Source organism: Alosa pseudoharengus, unplaced genomic scaffold, assembly GCF_046254945.1.
Source record: "Alosa pseudoharengus isolate Yale_2024_CS ecotype anadromous, Long Island Sound unplaced genomic scaffold, YU_APseudo_1.1 YU_APseudo_1.1_scf_15, whole genome shotgun sequence".
Classification (NCBI taxonomy): domain Eukaryota; kingdom Metazoa; phylum Chordata; class Actinopteri; order Clupeiformes; family Clupeidae; genus Alosa; species Alosa pseudoharengus.
In genome coordinates, this window is record NW_027468620.1 from 2,864,743 (window position 1) to 2,889,040 (window position 24,298).

At 39.5% G+C, this 24,298-nt stretch overlaps 1 protein-coding gene across 2 annotated transcripts in view; it reads left to right on the forward strand.

Annotated features, from left to right (window-relative positions):
- Positions 1-24,298, forward strand: part of rab11fip2 (RAB11 family interacting protein 2 (class I)) — a 114,806-nt gene that overhangs the window by 46,682 nt on the left and 43,826 nt on the right. For both annotated transcript variants that reach the window (XM_076285267.1, XM_076285266.1), the window contains 2 exons: positions 860-1,254; positions 21,897-22,245. In XM_076285267.1, the coding sequence (XP_076141382.1) occupies positions 860-1,254; positions 21,897-22,245 (744 nt within the window). The remainder of the gene's footprint in view (positions 1-859; positions 1,255-21,896; positions 22,246-24,298) is intronic.

Sequence of the window (24,298 nt, forward strand, 5' to 3'; positions counted from 1 at the left end):
TGTGAATAACTTTTAAGAGAAAACTCCTAGGTAAAAGTTCTTAGTGCGATTTAGGAGTACTCCTAGTGGTAAGATACTGTAAAATGCTTTGTGAATATGGGCCCTGACGTGCAGTTTTCTGTGGAACTACTATGCTTCAACCACAAATCTATTTTTCTTCATTTGCATCTGTCACTCATAGGTTTTTAAAACTGCCAGTAGCTTCCCACTCACAGTTAATGTGATTGCATTGTTTTTTGCAAAGTAGTTGCAAAGGCATTGAATGAAAATAGGAATATTGAGTATAGAATGTACATATTTCAGATATACACAGGAGAAGTATAAAATTCCTTGTCCTATGTATGGATTTACTACCAAAAACATCAACAAAGCAACTTTTGTGGAGAAAACAGAGCAGCCTTTGTGCACATTTCACTAGGGTTATTAAGCAGACACCTTCCTTCATCAGTGTTTCGGTGAATTAGGCCCATGACTCCTTCAAAAGGCTCATGTGGTGTTTGGCATCCCAGACCCTTCCCCCTCCACACTCATGATGAGTTCTCTACCAATAAATACCAATTTGTTGCTGTGGTATACAGGTTAACAGTCAGCATCTGCTATTCTGCACACATGCAGAATCTCTCACAAAATGGTGCAACTTATTAACAGGAACAGTAATTGATTTCTGTAGATACTGTACACAGCACAAAACAGATCAACTGTGGTAAATATTTGGTAAAAATCTGAAAATAAATAATAGGGATGTCATAAATGTCACAAGGCCCACCAACTCTTGTTAGAGTAAGTGATAAACAGCTGTGCAAAAGTACAATAAAAAACATATTTTTTTTAACAGTAATGTCTGAAAATTTTCTTTCAGCTGGTATACACTGGAGTCCAAACCTGGGAAGAAGTGTAAAGAAAGAGGCAGGATCCAGGTGAGCGTCCAGTTCACGCGCAACAACAAGACCAGCAGTATGTTTGAACTCTCTGTGCAGTCCAAGCCTCGCTCACCCTTCTTCAAGCTCAAGGATAAAATGAAAGGCTGCAAACAGCATAGTGGAAACTTCTCCAACTCATCATCAATTGTTTTACCATCTTCTGGACCTAGTAGTTCAAAAGCCAAGCCACAGCAAGTCTCAGAGTGTCCTATTCAACTCCAGTCTGAACCTAAGCGTGTACAGTCATTAGTCAGTAAACACAAACTTTCGGCTGCCCAATCCTTGTCAGATCTCATTGGCTCCAACTTCTGCTCTAAAATGGATTCTGAGAGTGGTAAGGTGCATTATGACTGTCTTTTTCAAATTCAAGTAATACATGTTTGCACTGTAAATAATAATAATCCAGGTACCCAGGTAAGTTACTTGACAAAAATGGTGAAGATGTGATGTCCTTATTGGCCCTCATATTCCTGCTGTATGGACCAGTCTGCTGTTGGCTTTTTGTTATGACTTGACTCTTTAAAGGACAATTCCGGCACAAAATGAACCTAGGGGTTAATAACACATGTGCCCCGAAGGCTAGCGTTAAACGCTAATTAGCGGTTTGCAATAAAACTGGTCACATTCGACTAGCATGAAAATAAATCCCAGCGAACGGTCGAACTCGGTACACATGTGTTATTAACCCCTAGGTTCATTTTGCGCCGGAATTGTCCTTTAATGCTCATTAAAGAAGCCCTATGCAAGTCTGGTTATTCCTTCGCTGTTTCTGGGTTTTTGCCTGATTTTGGCTCGCATTTTTCACGACATAGCTCCCCCTGCAGCTTCGGTAGCAAGTGACTGCTACGCTAAACCCCCACTAGCTAGCGAGCTAGCCATCAAGAAACCAAGCTAAACACATACAGGGCTCACAATAAAACGGTCGAGCAAACACATTGTTCAAGAGACTATCAAACCACATTACAAAAACGAAGTTCACCCAAGGGTAGGCTACTTACAATTTCAGTAGCAACAAAGCCAAGTCGGAGTCCGTTTTGCAGTCTTCTTATAAACTACAATCTTACTACATTTTCGAGGCCTTCCGCCGAGTCACATCCGGATTTCTTCGGTCCGGGACCAGAAAGTTGCATATTCGTTTTTTCCGCGGAGAAGCACTAGGGGGAGACGAAGCACCCACCAAACGACCCAAAAATCCATCAGAACGACTCTCAACCTGCATAATTAAGGTAATTTTTGCTAAAATTGTTGCATAGGGCCTCTTTAATGTGCATAATTTATTGAAATCTGACCATATGTAGCAAGTCTTAACAAGCAAGACCCAAAAGAAATCAGATTCCAAATCCAAATGTGGTTTGAAATGCTATTAGTTAACATTAGAAAACTGCCTATAAATTGCCATGCCACTAACATCATCTGTAAACAAGCTTACTATGACAGTGGTAACGTCAGCTATCGTTATAGATATGCCTGTGTCAAGATGGCAAACAGGGGCAGCAAGTGAGACAAAGTTAAAAGATGATACATTTATTGTTAAACTTGGGATAATTTTACTTTAATTTGACTAAACTTGGCATTCGCAAACTTGTGGCATTAGCTTGTGTGCTCAATGATTTTAAGTTAACTGATAATGTTAGCTTTCATGCATTTCTGTCATAAGGATATCAATCAAAACTACAAAGAGGATGAAGTTATTGAATGAAGAGGGGATGTACCATCTTTCACTGTCATACAATCTCATAAGTTGCTTGGTTACGTGGACGCTGGCGAGACACGCCGCTCCGTCTGGCATCTTGTTTTTGTTTGTTTTTATGTAATATTCATAATTTTATGTAATGTTTATTTGTTGTATTGGTTTGTCTAGTTAAATGTTTTCCCCTATTTATTTACGATATTTTTGATAGTTTTCGTGTTATTCTTAGTCCTTTTTACTCCTAAGTCAGCTGATGTCGTTGACATTTATCCATTGGGAGCTTGCTATGGCTAGCTTTTGCCCTAGCTGGGCATCGGACATCCTTCCATCTATCCGTGAGCGGTGCAGCACTTCACTGTCTGGTCGAGGGGATCTCTCGGGACAGCTGGACCTAGGCTACTCTGCGAAAGATCTGCCGTGGCCGCCGAGCTGTTGCTGACCTGCGAGCTGCCATGCCAACTGCAGACTAACTGGGCCTCTGACATCCTTCCATCCGTCCGTGAACAGTGCACTTCACTGTCTGGTCGAGTGGATCTCTCGGGACAGCCGGACCTAGGCTCTACTCTGCGAAAGATCTACTGTGCCCGCCGAGCTGTTGCTGACCTGCGAGCTGCCTTGCCAACTGGAAACTAACGTTAACGGTGAAGAGCTGCATTCTCACGGAGCAACAAAGTCGTTGTTAAGTCCACCTAATTGCGGATCTACACGATCGCTCAGTACTTTGGACTGTGCTTCCATCATCTCCAGACTGCAGTCTACCAGGCCTAGCTTCTAACGTTAACGTTATCTCCAGACTGCCAGTGAATTCACCGGGTTGGTCAGTTGCTAAAGAACTTTGTTGGCATTGCATCGGTTGTAAAGACTCAGCTCTGTCTCTCACAGCGCAGTTTTCACGGATCATCATTGCCCTTGGACATTTTCAGCTGGTTTGGAAATTGGACTAATTTTAACATCACTTTTTCCCCTTTTAAAATATATTTTCTTTTTTTTATTTGTTTTGTTGTATGTCTTGGTGTCACGGGTACGCTGGCGACTACGCCGCTCCGTCCGGCATTTTTTGTATTTGTTATTTTTTAAATGTATTTGTCTTGTCTTGATGTCATTGGTACGCTGGCGACTACGCCGCTCCATCCGGCATCTTTTGTCTTGTTGTTATGTGTCTTGTTTGTGGAGCGCTTTGGATTGCACTATGTGCATGTTAAATGCGCTTTATAAAAAAATCTGACTTGACTTGACTTGACTTGACAATCTCATAAAACTTCTTCACCTTTATTTATTCAGGGGGGTCAGTTGAGAGAAAGCTCTCTTTTCCAATGACGCCCTGATTACATACACAATATACAACAACAATATAAACCAACAATCATAGTTCACACATACAAACAGTCTGCACAACACTGGTAATAAGGTTTCTAAAACATTCCAAGGAAACCAAAGTTTCCAGTTTCAGCGCATGTAAATCATTCCATTTTTTGGCAGCATAAAATTCAAAAGCTGTTTGGCGAATTAATATACAAGTGTGATACGGCCAAAAAAACTGGAGGTACTTCATAGCTGTGCAGTTAACATAAAATAATTGACGTTCTAAACAATGCATCACAATAGAAAATTCAACCAAGCAGTGGTATACCAACCAATAATGTAATCAATGACTTAAAATAACTTAATAATTGTGGCCATTTTTAGGTAATAAAGCTGAAAATGTAATACAGTTTCTGAAGCAGTAATGTTATAACTTTTTGCCAATAATACGTATTGTTTTTTTAATCCTTTAAAATGTATTAACTGGAACTAATAATGAAATAATCTACTAATATCACTGTATTTAATACGACAGCCACTAACGCTAGCTAGAAACTATGTTGACATGAGATTGATGAGGAATTGAAACTTTTGATCCCTGGGGATCACATTTGCTCATTTGATCACTCAACAAAATGGCCACCAGTGGCCAATCAAAATTGAGGAGCCAAAAACAATGTTTTGCCAATATCTTGTGATGTTCAAAGTAAATGACATTTGACATGCTATATCACAGTCTTCAGATGCTCTAGCCTGACATAGCCATACTCAATTATTTTCAGAATATCATGCAATGTGCCAATTTTACCAAATTTGATATGCTGCAGCTGACACATTTTAATATCAGGTTGGATACTATGCTCACTGAATCAGTTTCTATTATGCAGACCTTTTTCATTTACACATGCACACACACATAAACCCACATACACACTTATGTACACACATGAATACAGATACTCATGCACACACAGGGAGACAGGCAGGGGCGGACTGGCCATCTGGCATACTGGGCATTTTCCTGGTGGGCCGATGTACCTTTTGGGCCAATAGAATAGGCTTTTTATATAATTTAATTATTTTGGCCAACGATCGGCCCAAAGGAAGGACAATCAGCGGCCCATTGGACTGATCCAATAACAGCTCACGTCAGGCCCCACCCCTCCCAATTTGGCTCAGAGCCAGGATTCTGTGAGCGCATCTAATTGAAGTAGCCGACACGAAATTGCGGCGGGTGCCTGTAGTGACAATTGTGCAAAAATAAAATAGTAGGCTAGCATATGTCAGCAACATTTGTTTGTTGAGTTTGAACAAGGAGATGTAAGCAAGCATACAGAGCAGAGGGACAGTGTGCAGGTGGTGGAGTGTAGAGCCTAGTTGAGCCTAGTACATGATAAGAAATCAGTGGTGGAGCATGCCATGCTGACGATGATGATTATGATGACTTATTCATTGTGATAATGTAATGATAACATAGTAAGGCCGTGCTGTGATTATAATAACAAATTGCACAACTTACATTTTCTAAATGAATGATTTGCAAACCCGGACAGCAAATAGTGTCAAATCGACGTTAATTGTTGGTCAGATTGATCAGTTTCCGTCAGCCATCAGCCAAAATTCAACATCAATGGCATGAGTGGTGGTTGGTTTCTGAAAGTAGAGCGTCGAAAGGGTTCTATCTTGGAAGGGTTATCATGGTAAAGATGGGCTAAAAGACTGTAGACTGACGGAAGTCATATTCATGCACAAGCCAACTAAGCTATATATAACATATACGACATTAAAGATAATATGTTCATGTAGCTATACTGTTCCTAGCCTAATAGCAACAGCCCTGTTTATTTCGTGTTGTTTCAGTTGTCCTACAGTGATAACTGGTATAAATCACATTAATGTCTACGACAATCTAGGTACCGTAATTTAGCTCTTTACACATACAGTGGGCATTGCTTTCAAATGACCACTTCAGTCGCGCATTACGAGGCGTGAAGCTTTAGTACCACTTTCAGCCACTGTACATCGCTCTGCCTGCCGCCCCTTCTGAAAAATAAGGAGGCTACCATTAAACATAATTGTTGCCGAGAGTAATCCCAGCCTACGAACTCAATAACAAAATAAATCATGCATAACATTACCTCGATTTAGGCTACTTGGGTATGGCTTAAGGCTTGACTACACGGTGGTAATGAAAATCAAAATCGAAATTTGCTGTCTACATTATTGTCAGTGTTGGGGGTAACGCAACTACGCAAATCAAAACAGTGTCTTGTGTGATAATTGAGCCAGTAGATAAATAACTGTTCAGAATTAATCTGTAGCCTTGGGTAGGCTTCTGCAGAAAACAATGTTGTTGCCGATTTAATACTATCTGGCGACGTTTTTAACAGGCTACGCAATAGAGGCTTAGACAACTATGACCCATGTTTTGGTTTCGTAAATTAATTTGCCCTACTTCTTGACTGCAATGTAGTCAATTGACTGCTTGACATGTCATTTTTATTTTTCTGTACAATAAACAAATACATCTGGTTTATGCCGCAGAATTACATTCATATTTGGCTGACTTCTGCAGACGCGCAAAAAAACACTGCCAGGCCATCCTTAAAAATATTTTCGTTTGCCGTAACCCGACCGACCCCGTCACTTGCCTGACTTGCCGGTTGTAAACTTGCGTTAAGACCGACCTATTTTTTTTTACTCTAAACAACCAATACAAATAAAATACTATTTATTTTAGTAGGCCTAAGTATTGTGAATATAAATTGCCTACATACAAACGTAGGCTCTCTTAAATAAAACCCTGTGGCGTCATCTCTACACCATTGGTTTACGCATGTCACACTATGGCCTATACGCTTCGTTTCATTCACACAAACATCTCGACTCAACGCTTATTACTTGGCACGAAGCTCTGGAAGAACTGTGCCCAGATCTTTTCCCATTCTTTCTCCCCTCTAGTCTAACGGTGACCGTGTTGAAGAATTGAAATTGGTTGTGGTCTATTCAGCATTTCTCAAAATATGGGCTTAACCCAGATTCGAACTCTTGGACAGGGGACTGATAACTGCTGCGTAACGGCGGCTGTCATCAGCCGGCCTTAACGCACTGCACCACAGAATTGACGGCGTAGGTGAATAGGGATAAATAACAATAGAGTACACAACTGTTTCACCAGCACATTTAAATGACTTGACTAAAACCGTGCATAACTGGAGGTACACCTGTTATCTGAGCAGTCTGTATGTCCTCATTTTGCGAATGCGAGGACGATACGAGTCTGTTGCATTTCGTTAGATGTCCAAGTCACGCATAATGTTTGAAAACCACTGGCTCGTAATCACAATAATTTAACACACGACAGTTGGATACTTCATCATGTTCCCATGCCTACATTTTGGTGAGTAGCATAGAGATTGTTAAAACAATAAAGTATGGCTCTTCGTTTGGGACATCGAAAACTTATATTTTTAATAGGGTAGACGTCGGAGATGCTGACTTACAAAGGCCTCGGGATAACACGTTATCGCCACTATCATCAGTCAATGCCCCCTTGATCAAAGTGGGGAATGAAAGAAAAAGTTTGAGAACCACTGGCTTAACAAGTTACCTGCAGTCCAGAACACACAGAAAGTTGCCTTTATAATCAACTACTATTTGTTCCAACAGCATTCAAACAAAGCCTTTATAAAAGTGAAAAAAAAATGATTCCATAAGAAGTAAAATAAAATACTGTTACTCTAGTAACTGTATCCCAAGCTTCAGCTCCCCACGTCTGTGACAGGCAGACGTGACACCGCTAAATTCTCAGCTTGTTTATACCCCACACTGAACGCGTAAGACCGCTAGGCCCATCACTGTGGGGTGCGGTAGCCTACTCTCTGGGATTTAAGTCAAGCAATATAACCATACAAATGTTTCAAAATGAGTAATTTCGGCTTTGTCTGAACTGGCCATTGTAGGCTACGTAAAAAATAAACAAGTAGGCCTATCCCCTATCCAATGATATCGGCAAATGTTTGTTTTCCAAAATAAGAATTTCACTTCACCATGCACCTTCGACAATGAATAGCTCATTACACTTATGTTACTGTTGAACGTAGGCCTAACTGGTATCATTACAAACATTATTCTGTGCCCTAAAAACTGGCATTTTATGGCATTGTGTCATGTAAGGTCGTTGCAAAATCTAGAGAAATGTGTGAGGTGGTCAGCGGGGGACAATTGAGACACACATTGGATTGTGTTATTACTTGAACATTCCACACTATCCACAGCTGTGGTATCGGGGCAGGAGGATTACTGTTAGCACAGGCTTTATATAAAATTCTTCAACAGAAGGCCTGCCTCGAATGCAGGCTTGCCCAAAATAAAGGCCTGTGGTTTGCGCAGCCTACAGTAAGTAGGTTAAATAACAGACCCGCCACAATGTGCGGTATAATGATTTTTTACGAGCAAGATGTTTTTGGTGCCCTACGCACACTGCATGTTCTTAAATAACAATGATCATCAGTAGCCTAATATTCGACCATTATTTTGTGTAAATGGGCTATGCATTGGGTTAGACACCAGGGGCCATATTCACAAAGCCTTTTATCTTACCACTAGGAGTAGGCCACTCCTAAATAGCAATAAAAGATTTTAGCTAGGAGTTTCTCTTATTAAGTTATTCACAAAGCCTTTCAGACCTAGGCCTACTCTTAGTAAGGTAAAATGACAACTCCTGAACAGATTCTGGAGCTGAGTGCTCTAGAATCTTTGACTAAGAGTGAGTGAGTCTTCGTTGCTATGGATGACGTTATTACTCATGCACGAGCTTGACTGAAGTGACCACCTTGATTGGCTGATGATTGTAACGCGGGAATGATTCCAAACTCCTCCCTTACGATGAGTGGCAGGTGACAGGTCTGAGAATGCGTGCGCCACATAAGGACGGAAGATGATGAATAACTGAATGAAAAGGCCTAGCCTAAATGAATCAAGAGTAAGGCAAAACAAATAGCCTAGTACAGTGGCGATTCTAGACCCACAAGGGTGGCCCTAGTGGGTCACTGATTAATTCAAGGGTGGCATGAGGCAAAACATCCAGATAAATAGAAACAGGCTCAAGATGTTAAATTAGCACAAATACATTAGGAAAACCATGCACCAAACACCATACTCATCAATTGAAGGACAAAGACCATACTCTCACATACTGTAAAATGTCTTTGTATTTGAATAAAATGCAAATACAAATAAACAAACATATTAAATCTAAGTTGTCTATCAATGGGTTATGCTGAGCTAAAACAAATTCCATCATGGGGACATTAAAATATATTTTATTATACTATATGGCTATCTATGGCCATCTATTTTTGTAGCTGTTAAAATAATTTGACCTGCTTTTTTTGTCTCAGCTGGTAAAGAGCTATAACAAAGTAATCCAAAATCAACAAACACCTCTCAACTAAATGCTTAAAATACTTTTGTATGAAACAGGAATGAAACACCAAAAGACTAACCTTAATCTAATCATAACGTTACATTCATAATGCTACAGACCCTAAGGCTCAATCCCATTTGTTATTCTTCCCCTTCCCCTAGCCCAGTGTTTTTCAACCACTGTGCCGGGGCACACTAGTGTGCCGTGAGAGATCATCAGGTGTGCCGCAGAAAATTACCCAAATGTCACTCACTGGTCCAGAAAAGCAACTGTTGCATCAAAGAATTTGTAACCACATGCTCTCATTGATTGTATGATTGCACTATTTGTGGTATGCAGGCATTGTACAACGGGGGCCCCATATCCAGTATTCACAGAATCATCACATATTCAGTTCATAACAACAATTAAATTAGATATAGTCACCTACAAATGAAACAGAGGGAGCTTGTTTTATTGAGCAGGTCTAGCATAGAAGCCATAATAAGGCCATATCCGTGTATTATTTGAAATTTTAGGCTATGGTATGTTTATTTTTTCTTCACACAGGATGTTAGTGTGCCGTGGGACATTTTAAGTGTCAAAAGTGTGCCGTGGCACAAAAAAGGTTGAAAAACACTGCCCTAGCCTACCCCTTGTCCCTCGAACCAGAGTGGCAATACTGTACATAGGGGTGAGAATATTCCCCTTGGATATAGGACACCATGCACTAGCCTATAGGCGACAACTGGGATCAAAACCCGTTTTAATTACACGTAATTTACAAAGAGACCACACCGAAAGTTAATATTTTGTCAATAACTTACACCTGCCTTTTGTCAAATACAGTTGCACTTTCAGCTCTGAACAAAACCGTTCAGGAATTCTTTAAGCAAAAGTGGAACGTGCACAATGTTTAATTTATTCCTCCTGGCCGGGACGAATAAAACAGGCATGGGGGACAAAATAAACATATAGTTTAGCCTAAGCTACGTAAACTTCCCAAAATTTAAATATTTCACAACAAATCCTTGACTGGTTGAATGGTCACCAGAATTCATATCGCTACCTGTAGCCTAGCCTAGATGCGACGAGTGTTTATGAGTGAGCTTGATGAACCATAAATGAAAAGTTGTCTTAACATTACATTAGGACCAGGCTTGGAATTTCATAATTTTAGGGGCAAGGCCACTTGGCCTTCAGTTGGGCATGTTTGGCAGGGGCCAAAGTTAACTATACATCAAAATGATCAAAGTTGTATTTAGCCTATTCACAGCAGTAGACCTGCATCACTGTATGAAACATGACAAAAATATGAAACATGACATATTACATAGAACTGTAAATCATCTGATTTTAATATTTACAGATATCTAGGCTGTATTTAACATTTATGTTTTATTGGGCCTGCTATGAAATTTAAAGCCCAAAGTTGGAGACATGCATGTAGAAATTTGCTGCAAATTCAAAACCGGATTACTCTGGAATTGCTATCTGTACAGGGGGATGCTTTACACCTTTGTGTTCGGTAAGGTCTGTTTATTCTGATATGATTGTATGTATTGTTTGTATATGGGAAGAGTTCGCAAAGCATTCCACCGAGATGAATGGGTAGGGAGATGGGCGCAGAACTGTATAATAATATGATTAAATTAAAGTTACTTTTCTCGCAAACCGTTTATCACAGCAGCTAGTGGCTAACATTGTTTAAAAGCTAAGAAAAAGCTCTTTAATGCTCTTCAAACCTTGATTAGGACAGTATTATCATTAAATGCTTTTACAAAAGTAGGCCCACAGTTAACACTTAATGACCTAGCAAATGTTGGCTGGGCAGGCTAGGTACAATAAGCAGGTAGGAAAATTAGTCTAGGATGACGTGATTCAACAAACGCTACTTGTGTGTGTGATTAGGCCTAGATAAATAGGCACTCACATGCTAAAAACATTAAGTCAAGTCTGTCTGACACTTCAAACTAGCGCTGCACGGATTGATGTAGTATTATTAACATTATTAAATTAATCTGTTACTATTCCTACGTTTGCAAAAGAGAACATTTTAATTTGATTCACAATAATGTTACATTTAATTTACATGTTGACAATGAGTAGCCTAGTTTTGGTTGTTGTTGGTGGCGTTATTGCATGTTAGTTATGCCTACAATGCAAAATTGCTTCCTCACGATTGGAAGCTCCTGTAGCCGCATAGGATTTCAAAACAGGCGAAATGCCACAAAACCGGTTTGTGAATAGGTCTGTGAGTAAGGAGTCCTCTCGACTTCTTTTAAGCTGTCACAGCTGGTGGGAAGGTGTGATTTGTTGGGTCAGTCAACGTGAATCGGGTGGTCAGTTAATAGGCCTAGCCTATATCGTGAAGATTTTTCTTGCCATCTAAGGCACGAGCGCATCTGTGAGGCCAAGCTTCACCAAGTAGCCCGTTTGTTTACAACTAACATTACATTTAATTAAACTGCTTATAGGCTATGCCGAAATAGTTTTCAACATTTTGAATATTAGTGTCGGGTGAATTAGGAAATGTTCTCAAAGTAGCCTTATGGCTGAAAGCTGCTTGGGATCCCCCCCCCCCCCCCCCGTCAAGCAATATAACCATACAAACGCGCTTCCTGCACTCATTGTTTCAAAAGGAGTAATTTTGGCTTTGTCAGAACTGAAGAGCTGTGGACGGCACGGCACGGCACGGTATGCCCAATGAAAATAAATTAACGCAACACAACACAGACCCCGCTTCTCTCGCGTCAGTCACTGACATGAACGAAACACAGAACCCGCTTCTCTCACGGCAGTAACCTAGAATAAATGCATGGGGAAAAACACTTCCCCATGACAAAGACATCGTAAAACACTGAAAGTTTTGTCACTAGCAACATACATCTGTCCTTTGTCAAATGTATTGTTCCAAGTAGCCTATGCGTAATTCTGCTTCATAATGTTGAACAAATACATTTGCTTATTTCACAGAAAAATATAAATAGCCAGTTAGGGTCTACAGTGCAGAGTTGGTAAGTTATGGTAGGCCAACTTGCAGTGAACATACAAACAGGGGAAATTCTTTCTCTTGTAGCTGAGTAGCCTCAGGTGCGCACGTAGACATAAGGCCGAACATGCAAGCGCCAATGAATCGTGCTCTCAGGACAATCACGCCATTAAACTTAAATTGGTTAACATCACTCTAAGTTCGCCTTCAAGCAAGGAAAACGATGATTTGAAGACATCTGTTTCGTTGGAAGGGCAAGGGGTAGCAACAGGGCAACACAGAGACAGGCCCGATGGCAGGGCTGTTATGAGAGTATTAAAATATGGGATATTCTACAGGAAAACATTAAAACGGCAAGACAGCGGGGGAAAGTTAAAATACGTGATAAATACGGAAAAAGTTGGCATGCATTGTTTTGGTCCCCGTACACAGGGATTATTTGTCATATTATTAATCACATATGATTATTTGTGAAATTGTGCAAACAGGCGCAACACATTTGAAATGGAAGGACTGGTAGCATGCAAGCTCACTGGAAAGATTGATTTAAGAACGTTATCAGAGTGTGTGGCTGTGGCGCGGGCGGAAGACAGCGACAATTGGCAGGGGAGGGTCATGTCTTTTTTGGAGGGTCATTGAACAATTTCTAGCAGGCAAGAGAGGGTCATGCAACTTGCAACTGAAGCACTCAAAATTCCTCCAGTGGCCCCTTCAATAAATAAAGAACAGTCCCTAGATTGCTGCTGGGCTATATTCATGGTATATTGGTTCATGTCTGTTAACAACTCATTGCCGTCAAACGCGTAGCCTATCTCGCGGTTGCATCCATTACAAACAAACATGCAATGTGAACGTCTGGGATTGGTAAGATCACTAAATGCTCTACTGAATAAGCACAAAGTCAAACCTTTAAATGAAAAACACTCTTTAATAATAAAAATAAATAAATCGCTAATGAAGTAAACTTGTGACCATCAAAAATCGTTTATCACGTAACTCCGTGATAACAGGACGTAACAGGAAGGCATTTGGCTGAGCAACGGAGGTTAATATGCTCTATATTTTGTCCAAATGATGTCTATCTATCATCGTTGCACTCGGAGAAAACCAGAATGTTTAATTTGTCCTGCGTTTCTTCTACGGCTGCAAACGGGATTCATTCGCAGTTAACCAAATATTTCTTTATTAGAGCAGGGCAGGTATATTTCTGGCTATTACATTATTTCTAAACCAGTCTGCTAAAGTCTGTAGTGAAGTCTGTGTAGGGTTTTCCAGGATCCATTAATTTTTACGAGACACCCTGCTCACTTGAGCCATCTACCGGTTGTTTGGGTTGTTGCAGCGTCTCACTAGAAAAATACAAATTAAAGTCGCGTGATACCGCGTGATCCCACGCGCGGACCGCGAGTGAAGCTGGCCAAGTCGAAGCACTGCCCACTGTAATTTGTCATTTTTGTTCTATAAGTTCCACTTTTTATATCATTAATGTAACATGCCTATTATAAGGCTTTGCAGTTGTCCAATATGGTCCATCTATTGTCTCAATTGTGTTTAATGTGACGCACAGAAGCACAGAAGTTTTGCTCCAGTTGAAAAGGTTTCTGCGTAATTTGTCAGCTGTGATCAAATGCGTTCAATAAATTCCTCTTTTATGTCATAAATATAACATGCCTATGATTAATGCTTGTATGGTGTATCTCATCTAGGCCTTTCTCTTATGTTCAATCAAATTCGCTTTGCTCACCCGTTTTTTCTGTGCCCACCAATTTGAACATGTCTGGCTACGCTACTGTTAGAAAGGAAACTGATAAGTCATACACGTGTACTATTCCTACAAAACAACTAGATACTAACAATGTAGAGCGAAAATAACCATGTGGTGATACAGTTTCAATGAGAGGTAGAAGGTTAAAGTAAAACTTGGATGCTAAGCCTGTATTCTTTAGGCAATTAATCCCACTGATTCCTTTAGTTTTAGGTTTATGAGTATTAACTTTGCCAAGCTTGTTTGTTGTTGCACTATCGGTGTTGCACTATCTTTTAAAATAAATGTTCTGAGTGAAATATATTGCCGTTGCTCTTAGTTCTTTGGGATTTAAGTTTTCTGTTTAAGGTGACAATTCGGCCTGTAGATTATTTCTCCCTCTTTTAAATTGGAGCGAGCATGGAGTGATTTCACTGGAGCAGGATGATTTATCAGTGGAGCAGGGAGCGAAATTGAGCGGAGCGACCTGACGCGAATTTGAGCGGAGGAGCGGCCTATAAACAGCCACCTGAGCGAGGAGCGGGATACAGTATTTGCACCGCTCAGCTCCACTCACTAGCTCTGATTCAGAGGCATATCACATATGTAGATTATAATAACTGATTATTTTTCGACTCATGACACATTTGTTATTTTTTTAATGCGTTCTGCGGAGAAGGGAGACTGGCGTTGGTCTGGAATGAAAGGGAGAAAACAGGACAGAGTAACACGGTGGACTACTTTTTTTTTGACGACGTAGTTAAGGCGGCAGGCGTGTTTTGCCAAGGCGGCCGCCTTGACTGCAAAGTGCTGCGGGAAACCCTGCATGTTCATTCACATACACATGTAGATACAGATACATTGGCAGTGCAGTTTGTACACACATACACTCACATACAGGCACAATGGATCATCATTCACCAACAGTTCTTACGAAGAAATGTGTTCTTAAAACCCACTTACACAGTTTCCACAAAGATTCTGGCATTCACAAATGTTGTCTTGTTCTTAACAAGCAATTTGAGTAGAGACTTGTTTGTGCAAAATAAATGGTAATTGCAATTTCATCATTTATGCAGGTGTAAAATATAACAGATTTTCAATGACATCTATACAGTTGAGAACAAAATTATTCATACCCCTGGCAAATATTGAATTTCTCTTGACCAATATGTTTGTTCTGACTGAAAATGACACTGCCACATGCCAAAAGGTTGCAAGACAATGTGGTAGAAACATGGAATCAAAAAAAGAAGCATTGTACATCACAACAGTTTGTGTGTCTACGAATACCTGGGTGTACACCTCGATAACCTGGACTGGAAGTGCAATACTGAGGCTGTCTACAGGAAGGGAAAGCGCAGACTACAGTATACTTCTTGAGGAAGCGAGAATGTCGAATATGTTTACCAGTCTGCTGTTTCTAGTGCAATTTTATTTGCAGCCATCAGAGCAAACGACACCAAAAGAACTAAACAAGCTGAACACAAGCAAATTTGGCTGCCAGTGCCTTAAGCAAATTTGTCTTGGTGAGACGTCTTAAAACTCTTGTTTATTAAGTGATTAAGTCAAGTCAAGGTAAGGGGCTTTATTTTAACTGTCTAAGCACAAAATATGTGCATGTTCATTTAAGGCGTGTCTGAAAATCGACATATGCTATCTGTTTCTAGGCATTTTGTTACCTCAAATTACCTGAATAAAATTATGATTTATCAAAATGTATTTAAATAAGCCAGTGTATTTTGCAAGTGAGCTCTTCCTTAGCCTTAAAATATGGTAGGGCATAAATGGTTGCAATAAAAAACAAATCTAATTACAACCCCAAAACAGAAAAAGTTGGGACGCTGTGTAAAATGTGAATAAAAACAATGTAATAATCTGCAAATCTCTTAAACTCATATTTACTTGCAAAAAGGACACAGACAGCATATCAAATGTTGAAAATGACAAATTTGACTATTTCATGGAAAATATATGTTAATTTTGAATTTGATACCAGCAACATGTTTCAAAAAAAGTTGGGACAGGGATAAGAAAATGGTGGAAAAGGTGTGTAATGATAAAGAAAACAAAAGGCGGAATGTTTCACAACTAATTAGGGTAACTGGCAACATGATTGGGTATGAAAAAGAGTATCCCAGAGAGGCAGGGTCTCTTAGAAGTAAAGATGTAGGGGTATTCATGACTCTGTAAACCTGTGTACACAAATGATGAGACAATGTCATTTTAATGCTTCTTAAGATGAAATTGTGAAGTATTTGGGGGGTTCATTATCTACAGGACATGATATTATTAAAACATTCAGAGAATCCAGAGAAATCTTTGTGAACAAAGGAAGGAGCTGAAAAACACATTGGATAGTCGTGGTCTTCTGGACCTCAGATGGCACTGCATCAACACCAGACCTGTTTCCAGACCTGTTTGTATGGGCTCAGGACAACCTCTGATAACCATTGTCTATGTGCACAGTTTGATACTCAATTCAAAAACTGCAGCCAAAATTTTAACAACCAAACTTGTATTGAGACACGATACAGAAAATACCACCCTCTTATCTGGGCCTGAGGTTGTTTAAAATGGACTGAGGTAACATGGAAAAAGGTCCAGTGGGTAGACTCAATCATGGACTCATCTGGGCTAAAGAGGAGAGGGCCTATCCATGTATCCAACCTATCCAACTTGTTTTAGTGCTCAGTTCGAAACCCAACATCTATGACCGTGTGGAGGAGCATTAGTGCCTACAGCATGGGCATCTTGCACATTTGGCAAAGCACAATCAATTCTGAAAGATGTATACAGGTTTTGAGCAACATATACTGCCATCCAGGCAATATCTATTCCGGGGAAGACCTTGAATATTTTAGGAAAACAATGGCAAAATGAATTCTGCATATATTTAAATAGTATTTATCCATAGAGGAAGAGTCCATATGCTAAAATGGCCTGTCTGCAGTCCAGATTTGTCAAATTAGGTGCATAATGGAATGAAAAACATGACTAAGAATACCCCATACTGTTGAGCAACTGAAATCGTGTATTGGGCAGTAATGGGACAACATTTCATTCTCAAAACTTTAGTAAATACTCTTCTCAGTTCCTAAATATTTACAGAATTTTGTTAAATGAAGAGGTGAAGCAGTACAGTGGTAAACGTCCCAACTTTTTTTTAAACATGTTGCTGGCATCAAATTCAAAATGAACATGTATTTTCCATGAAATAGTCCACATTTTCATTTTCAACATTAGACATGTTGTCTGTGTCCTTTTTGCTGCTAAATATGGGTTTACAAGACTTGTATATAATCACATTTAGTTATTTGCATTTTGCACAACGTCCCAACTTTTTCTGTTTTGGGGTTGTAGGAAAATATTCAGACTGGACTGGAAGTGTAACTCAGAGACTGACTACGGGTATGGACAGAGCAGACTCTACTTCTTGAGGAAGCTGAGGTCCTTTAATGTATGCAGCGATGATGTGTATGTTCTACTAGTCTGTTATTGCCAGTTAAATATTATTTGTAACTATCTGTTGGGGTTGCAGCATCAATGAGGTAGCTAATTAAGAAGGGACTACTTTAGAACCCCTGGAGTTGCTTGGAGAGGGATGTTGCACAAACAGCTAAACATAATGGACAACACATCACACCTCCTCACACAACCTACTGGTTAGACAGCAGAGTGTGTTCAGTTGGAGACTCAGTCAACTCTGCTGTAACAAGGGCCGCTACAGGAAGTAATTCCTGCCCACTGCAGTAATACTACACAAAAAGACTTGTCTTCTGCATGGCCAGACACACTGCTTATTGCTCATATTTAATTTGCAGACAGAGAGGTACATCTTAATCTTAATTTTATTTTAATGTTATTTATTTGTATGTAGTAGGACAGTTTATATATTTGTTTGCACAGTGTTCTTATAGTTACCTTGTGTGGTTGTGTAAAACTGTTGTGATCTAAATTGCTGCTAAAACACGGTCATTTCCCTTTGGGGATGACTAAAGGATCTGTCTATGTATCCACCCATCCATCCATGTGTAAGTAAAATATTTGCATGTTCTGCAATTTAGAAAATCATGATAACTCTCAGGGAGGATGAACACTTTTGAAATGCACTAGTGCTGCAATCTGTCATAACGTAATTAACATGGAGTCGATCAGTCTCCTATTTAACAGCAGTATACTGCTACTTAAATGTCACACAGAATATTGTATGATGAAGGATAACATTAGAACCTAAATGGGTTTAGTTTAATGCTAATGGAGGTGCGCTTTGGCTGCTGCAAAAATATTACCACTATTGGAGAAATTAATGGGGCATCTATGGGGAAGACAAAAACTAACAAAACTGCCCTGTATTATTAACGAGCAATCATGTCATAAAAGCCAGGAATGATTCACCAGTTTATATTCCCCGTTACCCTGGATATAGACCGCACTTCTTATGAATGTGCAGTGAGCAACACAACCTGATACTACTGTTGCCTTTTAAAGTCTGTTTTTAGCCTTATTGCTTTCAAATGTTTCTTGTTTTATATATGGGGAAAGACAGTAACCCAATGGTGTAGGTTTGGTGTCAGCTTTGGTAGATATACAGTATATAGTTATGGCTATAGGATTTGGCAGACACTTTTATCCAAAGTGACATACAAATAACAACAATATCATAGTTTAATTTAACAGTAAACAATTTGCAAGTGTAAAATATAACAGATTGCAGTGACAATTGCTGCAGTGACAATTGCTGATTCAGGACTGACCATCCAGCGTCTGGTCAGAGAGATCTCTTGGGACTTGAAGACACTGGTGTTTTGCCTTTGTGGGAACTTGTTCCTAATGTCTAGCAAGCTGTTGCTGAGCTTTCATGCTAGCTGCCTTCACAAGTGTCTGACCGGTTTGGATGGTGATGTGAAAGATTTCACATTAGCGATGAAGGGTCTCATGCTTTTGAAGGTTCACCAAACTGCTGATCTGCTGACTGAACAACAGTTGAGCCATGCCTCCGGAGCTCTAAGGCCTGCAGGCCTGGCTGGACGTTCAAGAGCACCTGACCCCATGTTACAATGATTGGAGAGTTCAAAAACACCATTAGGAATTGTCTGTATTATTATTATTATTATTACAGTGCATGAAAATGCATTGTACTGTTCTTCCTAGGCAACAATTTCTTATTATTATTATTCCGCTTACCACTTTTTCCGTACGCTATTTCTCTAGAACAGTTTAACTTAGAAACTTCATTCAAACTTTGTAACGTAGGTATTCAAACGGACGAAGCTGCTATGTCTTTTCAACTTTGAAACTTTTATACTTTTTAAACTATTAAAGAAAAACTTTTTAAAAATCCCCATAGACTCAACATTGCCGATTGTGACATCATAATACGGCCGTTAAGCAATTAGAATCCTATGGCAGGTGTTCAGGCCACCTGCAGCCTCAGGCTTTAAGCATACAATCTGGGTCAATTAAGACTACACATCCTATTCAACTGTTTCCTCTGCCCAAAACTGTTTCAAAATAAAAGTCCTCACTACAATAATCCACTGTTAAACAATGTAACCCATTAAACTACTGAACTTTCTACTTTCAACTTTTAAACGGTCTACTTTTAAACTATCATTAAACTATCTATCTATTAAACTAGCTGTCTATCAACAACTTTTAAACTATCTACATTCAACTTTTAAACTATATACATATTGTCATCAACTATGTCAACACTTTTCATCAACTATGACTCCTACCCACTGTAGCTAGTTAGCATGGTTAGCAAAGTTAGCATTTTTAGTAAAACTGCTAAAAAGTATTAGCTAGGTTAGCTAAGTAACATGGTTAGCATAGTTAACATAGTTAGCATAACTACTAAAAATTATTAGCTAAGTTAGCTAAGTAACATGGTTAACATAGTTAGCATGCTAGGATGTTAGCATTTTTAACAAAACTGCTAAAAATGATTAGCTAAGTTAGCTAAGTAACATGGTTAACATAGTTAACATGCTATTTAGCATAGTTAGCATAACTGCTAAAAATGATTAGCTAGGTTAGCTAAGTAACATGGTTAACATTGTTAACATGCTAGTTAGCATTTTTAGCAAAACTGTTAAAAATGATTAGCTAGGTTAGCTAAGTAACATGGTTAGCATAGTTAGCATGTTAGCATGATAGTTAGCATTTTTAGCATAACTACTAAAAATGATAAGCTTGATTAGCTAAGTCACATGGTTAACATAGTTAGCATGCTAACATTGCTAGCATAGTTAACATGTTTAGCAAAACTGCTAGAAAATGTTAGTTAAGTTAGCTAAGTAGCATCGTTAACATGTTAGCATTGCTAGCACTGCTATAAAACATTAGCTAATTAGCAGAATTAAAAATCTTAGCATAACTGCTAGCAAACATTAGAGCCATTCCAACTTTCAGTTATCGTCAAATATCTACCTATACACAGCCATTAGACTATTTGAATATCAACATTCATTAAACTGCTAGAAAACGTTAGCTAAGTAGCATGGTTAGCCGGTTAACATTGCTAGCACTGCTATAAAACATTAGCTAAGTAGCATGGTTAGCATAGTTAAAAATCTTAGCATAACTGCTAGCAAACATTAGAGCCATTCCAACTTTCAGTTATCGTCAAATATCTACCTATACACAGCCATTAAACTATTTGAATATCAACATTCATTAAACTTCCAGTCTGTCAACAACTTTTAAACTATTTACCTTCAACTTTTAAACGGTCTACTTTTAAACTATCATTAAACTATCTATTAAACTAGCTGTCTATCAACAACTTTTAAACTATCTACTGTCTATCAACAACTTTTAAACTATCTACATTCAGCTTTTAAACAGTCTACTTTTAAACTATTAACTTTTATTAAGCTATGCAACCACCATGTCTATCCTAGCATCACCGTAGTAACCATCTCTGTATTATCTGTTTTAACTATACATGATATTTTACATCACAACTTTAGCATTTTCACGCACTAGTAATTCCTTGGAATTGCATTTCTAGTTATTATTATTATTTATTTAGTTATTTATTTAAATTATTTCAAATAATTGTGCTGAGTTAAGGGTATGCTGATGATTCACACCACTCCATTCACTTTGTTTGTAAACTCAGGGCATTGCTTTAAAAGAGCTTCATTCTCAGTCAATTTCCCCGGAATAAAAAGTTGATGATGATGATTTTTTTATGTGTGAGCTGCAACCTGGTGGCAAGTCGCATGTGTGAATGCCAATCCTTGCCAATGAGTTGCTGTAGTATATGTGTTCCCATTGATTAACGTTGAGTGAACTTGACTGAAAGAGAATGTATGGTTTCGAATATATAACCTTGATTCTCTGAAGGAGATCACAGGATGTCAGACTGTTAAAAGAAGAGGTGATGCAAAGATAATTTTATACAAATATTTAACCTTATACTGATGGTGTAAATATACTGTAGATATAGAAGAAGATATCCTAAATGACCTATAGTATTGGAAGAATGCAGACTGATCAATGACCAGGTGCCATGATACTGAAGTTTGTATCCTTCAGAAAAACAGAAATTATTTTGAAAAAAGTGCTAACCCTGTTGTGAAACTACCTACATAATTCTTTGTTCTTGGTTTGTTTACTTTACTTGTTGTAAGGAGTTTATTATGATTATTTTTTGGCTACTCAAGCAACTGCTCAAATGGCCTTGTATTTAGTATGTGCACAGCATAATTCAGTTGCTGAGAAGTTCCTGCGTTTAAACTTGCTGATAGGTAGATGCATATGGCAAACTCTTCTGCTGTTAAACTACCCTGTTTCATGCAAACACTCTTTGGTCTGGCTTTTGTCAACAGGAAATGTCTCATCTCAGTGGCACTTTCAAAATCAAGCAGAAGGGTCTTCAGAAACACTGAGGAGTGATTCTGTCTACAGTAATAGGGACTGTATGCCTCAGAAGTATGCTACACTTCCACGAAATCATAACCCATTTGAAGTAGAAGAGAAAGGGTTTTGGGAGACCAGGAAGGAGAGTGAGTGGAAAGAAAATGTTGAAGTCCTGAAGCGAAAGGCACGGAAGAAGGTGGGGAAGAACATGGATGATAATGGGCACTCAGGCAGCTCTGGAAACTTGCAATTGGCTAATCCTTTTAGCACAGAATCACTTGGGGACCACAACCCTTTCAAGTCATGCTACAAAGACAAGTATGTACAATATAATTTGTATGCATTTTCTTTTTATACTCCAAGAGCCAGGCCACCTATGGGTATCACAATGTTATCTGGAGAAAATGTTTGATTATTTTTGCAAGATGGAATTGAATGTTTTTATGTGTAGTTTCTCACAAAATGTGACTTTGGTATGGCAATACATAGGAAGTTATATTAAGATATCTCAATGTTTCATTCATTTTACCTATGCCTGCCAGCAGTGATGTACAGAACTCATAATAGGCCTTTCCTCCCTGGTGCAGCAGCAACTAATCTGAAAGTCAACAAAATAACATTATAGCATAGTGTCTTGTTATAAAAATGATGAGCAACGTTAATAATAACTTGATGAATAGCTAGAAGCTGGAAAAGGGAAGATGCTTACTGAAGCAGAGGTAGTGAAGCAGACCTCACCTCTGTATAGTTGGTCAATAAATAAAGCTGCTCCTCCTCACACTGTAAATTGTGTGCCACTTGCGTAGGTTAGCTCTGCATAGATGCAACAGAACCATTCACGTGAGGTTATAAGACCGCATAGACTCAAGGCAGATCCATAAATCTTGATAGGTTATCTTTTTGCAGTCAGTGGTCCAAGATTTGAATATGCGTAGCCTCACCGTGTCGGTAATGGGTAATTTTAAGTAAATATAAATTTTAGGCAAGTCCCTTCACTCGGCGGCCATATTGCAACGCTTTTACTCGTCGGGCATCCTATTCAGCAGAAATGCGCGTGCGCAAGGCTTCACGACACCAACCGTGCTCCAGCGGTGAGTTCACAACACATGATTGGCACGATGTCTGCACAACACAGCACATAATTGGCTCAATGTAGTCACATCACACCACATGATTGGCTCAATGTATACACATGTCGACATTTGGCGAGGAAGGGGTGGGATATGTGTAGACAAACTAACCCCATGCATTTCGATGGAGGATTTTTTGAGTGCTTTGTCTCCTCATTAGAAAGTCTCTGTGTATAGTCACCAAAGCAAACTGGGGGCATGAGGCCCCCGATGGGTTTTTGGATCTGATAAATACACGCATCCAGAGGTGGACATCTCGGGTTCAGAAAGTAAAAGTCCTGGCAAGTATTTGATCCAACCATTAAGTAAACCAGCTCTTCCTAATTAGCAGCCAGGTAGATCAGATAATTAGTGATATCACCTGTATTAAGTGCACAGGTAGAAAGAATATATGGCAGGACTTTTACTTTCTGGAACCGGGATGTCTGCCTCTGTCCACAGTCCCCGTGAAGGGGGCCAGTCAGCGCTCGTTTACATATATTAGCTCTGGAATTACCACAGTTATCCAAGTACGGGTGGGAGCGATTAAAGGAACCATAATTGATTCAATGAGCCATTCACAGTTCCACTGTACTGACCGTGTGCACTTAGACCTGCATAGCTTAATCTTTGAGACAAGCATATGTTACTGGCAGGATCAACCAGGTAGCTGCTGGTAGCGAGCCCGACCCGGCTGGCCGAAATCAACCAGGACCTGTAGGGTGAGCCTCCAAAGAACCCCCCGCCCCCCCACGCGTCTGCTGGCAGCGTGGATTGAGGACCACGTCACGTCGTTGGGTTTGGCAGAGCAGGGGGTTGAGCCCTGCCTACTTTCCCACTGACGGCCTCCTGCTTCGAACGGCTCGGTTTCATAACATAAAACAGGCGTAGGACAGCACTGAGCCATTTCCTTTCAAAACATGGCATTTATCGATCTGAATGTGACCAGTGGTTGCGCGTCAAGTCTCAAGTCGTGTATGCAAGTTATAGTTATATTCATGGAATATAGTGCTGGATCAAAGACTTTCCCTCCAAATTTGTAGCCTACTCTCCGTAGTTGCCTCTTATGAAATACATTTGGTGGCTAAGGCTGTGAGACTGTATATAAAGAGATGTCTGCCTGTCCTAATAATGGCCAATGAATTAATTTAGGTACAGATGGACTCTAATCAAGTTGTAGAAGCATCTCAAGGACCATTGATAGAAGTAGGATGCACCAGAGCTCAATTGCAAGTGTCATAATAAAGGGTCTGAATACTTAT